This window comes from Crotalus tigris, unplaced genomic scaffold (genome assembly GCF_016545835.1).
Source record: "Crotalus tigris isolate CLP2741 ecotype Arizona unplaced genomic scaffold, ASM1654583v1 scf7180000024291.2576520, whole genome shotgun sequence".
Taxonomy (NCBI): Eukaryota; Metazoa; Chordata; class Lepidosauria; order Squamata; family Viperidae; genus Crotalus; species Crotalus tigris.
The window spans coordinates 556,759-562,758 of NW_024100464.1; the positions used below are offsets into that span (position 1 = coordinate 556,759).

The window sequence follows — 6,000 nt, forward strand, 5'->3', positions numbered from 1 at the left end:
TCTTTTACTTTTCCAGTGAGTATTGTAGTATTATGAAGATCACAGAAAAGGAGTAAGAAATATTAAAGTAAAGAAATTAAAGACCTGAGATGGGGGGAGGAGGGGAGAGAGATAGCTAAATCTAATTTACCCCAGGACTTTTCACAATTGTAATAATTTCTCCCTGAGCAAATCTATCTAGTGCTTATGTTTCTTTTTAGACAGCATATTATTGTAGGTTTGTTTCAATCTAATGTGAAAGAAAACAAAGTTAAGTTCCTGCCCTGTGTGACTTCGAATAGTAAATTTGGTTTGGCTTGATGGAAGGATTTTTGTAAAACAAACATTGTCAGTGAAAGACAATCTTTTCAGAAGAGCCTTGAAACAAAATGGAGTGCGCAGCAAACAGCAGAGAAGACCATAGAGAACTTTTCTTGGAGACCAATATTGCTGAGGAATTTCATCTGTTAAGAAAAACTGGTTAAATCTGTAAAAGGCTGACAGCAGGAGGGCAGTGTTGAACTGAATGTTGATGCCAATGGCAATTTGTCAATTGCATAGAAGGAAAAAGTATTGCTGATGTATATTTTAATGAGAATCAAAATACCCATAGACCTTTGTTTCTATGGAGATAACTATAGAGATAGGCTATCTATCTCTGCTTTACAGTGGGGATTATCTAATGTGTACCACATTAGTTCTAATTATAAATACTTGCAGCAATTTTACTGCTTCTAGCATGTAAAAGTTATTTGAGGATTTCATTCATAATGGAGATGCTATGTTAGATTTTATTTCTGATTAACAATCTCAAAATCTAAGTTCTACATCAAATGTAACTTAATAATTCTAAGTAATTCATTTATTGTACAAAATTCTACTTCCTGAATTAAGATTTTTAAAGAAGGTTTTGTGAGTTAGGATTACTGTAACAAAATAAAATGTAAGGAAGGAAGGATATAAAGTTATAGAATAAAGGTTTTATTTTAGAATAGCTATGAAAGTAATAGTTGCACAGTTACCATAGTAAATTTTCTCCTCCTTGGAGCTGAAGAAGTGCCCAATACATTTGTCAGCTAATAATATTTTTCATTTTATAATATAGGAATGTCTGCAATTGCTAAATGAAGTATTATATGTTATCTCATAAAGCACAATGGCATATTTCTTCATCCAAGTAATGCTAGTTTCCTGGGAAACCAGTATCTTGGTTTGTGCCTAGATTTTTACACAGAACGCAGCTAGGCATTTTTAGCCATTCCTTCTGCACTTTCTTTTCCCACCCCCACCCAGTCCCACCAGTAGACACTTATTGCATAAAAATAGAGCACTGCAGTCTGATGTTTCTTTTCTAGTTTAGGGCATTTTTATGAGTTGTGAATCCTCCAGTTCAGGTAGGGAAAAATATTTTATCTCAATGCACCTATAGAATGGAATGAAAATTAAATTAAAATACAAATGCTTTAAAATCGTTATGATATAAATATACAAGTTGCTTATTTAATTTTTTTTAATGTCTTGATGTTATGTGTGGTAAGGATATAAAGTGACTTTTTCTTTTTGTTTATAGATTTGGAGTCCTTATCGACAACCTGGTTGTACGGGGGATCTTGATGGTAAAATTGAAGATGATTCACGTTGTCTCTATACACACGAGGAGTACATTAATCTTGTATTGAACAGTGGCAGTGGCCTGTCTCATGATTATGCCAATCAGTCAGTACAAGAGGACCCACGCATGATGGCCTTCTTTGATTCCTTGGTCCGCCGAGAAATAGAGGGGTGGAGTTCTGACTCTGACAGTGACCTCAGTGAAAGTACTATCCTGCAGCTTCATGCTGGAGTAAGTGAACGCTCTGGCTATAGTGAATCTGAGTCCTCTACTTCTCTACGTCACTCCCCACCTCATATGACCGAAGAATCTGATGAACCTGCCTATAACTTGGGAACTTTGAGATCCACGGAATCTCCATCACCCAGAGAAACTGCAGTGTCTCGTCAGCAACGCTTATCTGCACTTAGGAGATATCAGGACAAACGCCTCCTAGCCCTTTCCAATGAGTCTGATTCTGATGAAAACACCTGTGAGACTGAGCTGGATGCTGATCTTTTCCCAAGACCAAGGTCGCCTAGTCCTGAAGAGAATGATTCAAGCAGCTCCAGCAGTAGCAGCAGCACAGAAGATGACGAGGAACTGAATGAGAGACGTGCCTTAACCAGGCAGCGCAATGCTCAGAGACGTAGACAAAGACAAAAGCCACAAAAGGAAGAAAGGACTAATGCAAATGCAGGAAACACAAGTACTTATATAGGTGAAGACCTTTATGATTATCCCCAAATCAAAGTGGATGATCTCTCTGCCTCTCCACCTTCGTCACCTGAAAGAAGTGCTGGAAACACCGAAGTCCGTAAAGAGAAGATTTTTCCTTGCTCAGAGAGTGAATCAGTAGATAGGAAGATCTATAAAGCTTTTCGTTGGCTTCATTATTCTTACATGTCCTACGCAGCTAATAAAGATGGTGAATCTTCATGTGGAGGTGGAGAAAGTGAAGGAAGACCAGGAACTAGTAGAAAAGCTCTTAGCAGTCAAGATTCTTCTGCTGCTGAAAGCTGCAACAAAGACATTTTCAAGGATTGTAACCCAGCAGAAAGTTCTATAAATGTTCAAGAACATGAATGTGATAATCAACGACAGATGGAAAACCAGGAAACCCTAGCCCAAGATTCTGGGAGTAGTGGATCTATAGAGCATTCTTTTGAAGCTAAGAAGCTGAACGGAAAAGCCATTTGTAAAGAAAGAGTTAATTGCATTGAGGAGTCATGCAACCAACCTGCAGGATTTGTGGAACAGAAAAATAACCAGAATTGTCAAACAACATCCAGCCACAACTCACTGGCTGTTTCTAAGGATTCATTTTCTACTCCTGCCAATGGTAATGCATCTGGAAATTTATCTAGAAACCAAACAGATGACAGTGAGGATAGGAACACTGACAATTCCTGTACAAACTACAATAATGGCCATATACACTCTCATTCTCCTTATCTTAATAATGGACAGAATTTTGGAGAGCAAGAGGTTCTGGGTCAAGGAAAACAATTACACTTAAATGTCGATAAAGGCAGCAGCTTTGTGCAGACATGCACATCCTTGCACAAGGAGTGCTGCCTATCCGCAACAGACTCTTCCAGTCACAGCATGAGCATGAAAGAGGAGGTTGCTGAATTGCATCCCGCAGACAGTGATGGCTCACAAAACCACGGACGACAGAAAAGGCACAGAGCAGAGTTTGAAGACACAGATTCTGAGAGGTCTTCCTCAGAAAAGAAGTTGAAAACACACACAGTCTGGTTCTGAAATGCTGCATTTCCAACTCTTCATTCCATTCTTCAGTGGGTCTGTTTTAAATTGACAGGGGCTATGTTGTATAAAAATCTAATCAACTTCTTTAAAATAAGACTGAGTATAGTGTACCCTTACAAGGTTTTGCTCAAGTAAACACTGATTCAGACAGTTGACTTTTTCTTGTGTGATGTGTGGTGTTTGTTCAGCCAGCTACTTAAAGTAGCTATTGTACATTTTATTCTAAAAATATAATTCTTAGCGTGTTAATACTGTGGGGATTTTTTTTTTTTTTTGTCCGAGCTGAATGATAGGCAAATAACATCCTACAAATGATGCTTTTTGGAGCATGGTTTCTGTTTAAGAAAACAGACAAATTTGGAAGTAGCCTTTAAAATCTCTCACACTTCTGAAATCTTTTTAAAGAGGTTAGTTTGGAAGCAACCTCATGGTTTATGTATGTGAAGTAACATCAACAGCTGTTATGAACTTGTAATCCATTATTCATATAAGAGGTTTTGTTTGAATTAGAGACTGTTAAGGTAGCATCCATAATGATCTTTCTTTTTTTTTCTCTCAAACTAACTTTCTCCCATTATATAGTAATAACAGTAACCATGTTGAATGGATTGAGAAGTAGATTCACTTCCAATTGAAATTTGTTACAGTATGATCCTGAAGGAGCCATTGCAATTTTTGACCTTCCCAGACTATGTTCTAATTACAAAATAACTTTTATCTCTGTGATATTAACAGCAGAGTCTAGAGAAGATGGTTAGTCATTTCAGAGGAGGAGAAAGATGCATAATGGTGTACTTAACAGAATTTGAACTGATTCTTGAGATTTGATTTTTTTTTCCTTAAGTTTTTTTAAAAAAACGAACTGATCTTATTCAGAACAGTTGCCTGACTTGAGGCACCCTTGTTTTACAGTCTTGCACTATATTACACACAGTGCAGATTGATGTATGATTTCAAATTAAACAAATATTTTTGTCTGTATGGGCTATCTTTGTGTTTTATAGTAAACCTAGAGTGGATATATTTTTATAATAGTTGTATATTGAAGGGAAGAGGTCTGGTAAATTCTTCTGGGACACCAATTAAATCATTTTCTTTGTCAGTTGGCTTTTACATGTTACTTGCCTACTTAATTATGCTGGCTGATATAATCATAATCAGATGAGTGGAAGGCAGTTGTTTATTTTCCACATTACTGTTGGGATGTGCAGTTCACTTATGGAAGGGTACCAGCCTTTTCAGTCTGAAACTGTTCCTTCCAAAATAGGTATTTGCCCTGTTACCCATTGCTTCTTGCAAAAGATAGAAAGGTGGGATTAATTTCAGTATGAAGCCTATTTCCAGGTGCCCTATATTTATACATCTATTGCATTTATATTTGTTCATATCTTTGAATATATTCAACTATTTTGGAAAAGATACCTGTGTCATTTTTTTAAGGCACCAAACCCATTAACTGATTCAGAGCTATTAGTCATGTCTTTATTCCACCCCCCCCCCTCAAAAGGCAAAACAATCACCCACTTTTACTCATCTTTACTTCTTGCAAGTCCCACCAAGTTCACCTCAATTTACTTGCACAGAAGCCTGCATAGAATTGCAAGGCCCAGTATGATACACAGGAAATATAGTGTTCTACTAGATTATGCTAGACTAAGACAACTGCTGAAGTGAAAATAACTAATTTCTTATTCGCAAAGATCAGAGGTAGCCAAATTTTGGAGACACAAGCATATGTGGAATTTGGAAAGCCTTTTGTGAAGGTTCTCCCAAAATGACCAGCATGACAGAACTATACCTATACTAAAAAAAAAACAGCTCTGCCCTGTGGTAGACATAGCAACCATAACACATACCTTTAATAAATATAAATTTAATAACTTTATTTGCTTATGAGAAAACAACAGATTAGACTGATCCCAGCCACCCTATCTAAAAGGCTGTCTACTAAATTTAGTCTGTGTTTTTTTCTTTTGGCATAGCGGTCACACTTACAAACGAAATATGGCATCCAAGCACTCATCATTCTCACCTTTTCAAAGCCTGCCTATAGGCCTTGTGGAGTAGGGGTGGGGAGGAGGAACAGAAGCATTCCTGGAAATAAAGCTGCTGTTCTTTGGCTGACACTTTGAATTACAACATGCTTTTTTCAATTTATTTTGTAATAAAAATATTTTTAAAATTAAGAGAAATGGGGAGTCTAGTGACCAGAAGGGAAGTTTCCATGAGTAGATTGGTGCTATACGCTTTATTCTACTTACCCCGCCCACTTCTGGGAACATTCTAGATTGCTGGATCATTGCTATGGACATCAGCCAAGGGTCGTTACCAGAATAAAATGAGATGCCAAATATTCCATGTGTGTATTGAAGTTACTGTGCTAAGAACGAGAATAAAAATGCTAAATTGTTGGACTTTTGAAAATGAATTAAAAAGGAAATGCTTCTGCAAACCCTTGACTGATGTTTAACATTTTGTGCAACGTACCTCTTTCCAAGGGTAATGAATTTGGTCTTCTTAGGTACTCCTACAATAGACAGTTGTTCAGCCAAAACCCCTGAAGTACAAAAGGTATAGAGAATATACTCTAGCTCAAGTATATTTATTAGTAAAACAATAAATTGTGTTTAACAATGTACAAATAGGGAATTTCTCCC

General features: G+C 36.9%; 1 protein-coding gene across 1 annotated transcript in view; it reads left to right on the top strand.

Annotated features, from left to right (window-relative positions):
- The window catches only part of DCAF5 (DDB1 and CUL4 associated factor 5), a 42,058-nt gene extending 36,263 nt beyond the window's left edge, over positions 1–5,795 (top strand). The window contains exon 9 of the mRNA XM_039323987.1: positions 1,550–5,795. Within this exon, the coding sequence (XP_039179921.1) occupies positions 1,550–3,337 (1,788 nt within the window). The 3' untranslated portion in view covers positions 3,338–5,795. The remainder of the gene's footprint in view (positions 1–1,549) is intronic.
- The last annotated feature ends 205 nt before the right edge of the window (positions 5,796–6,000 follow it).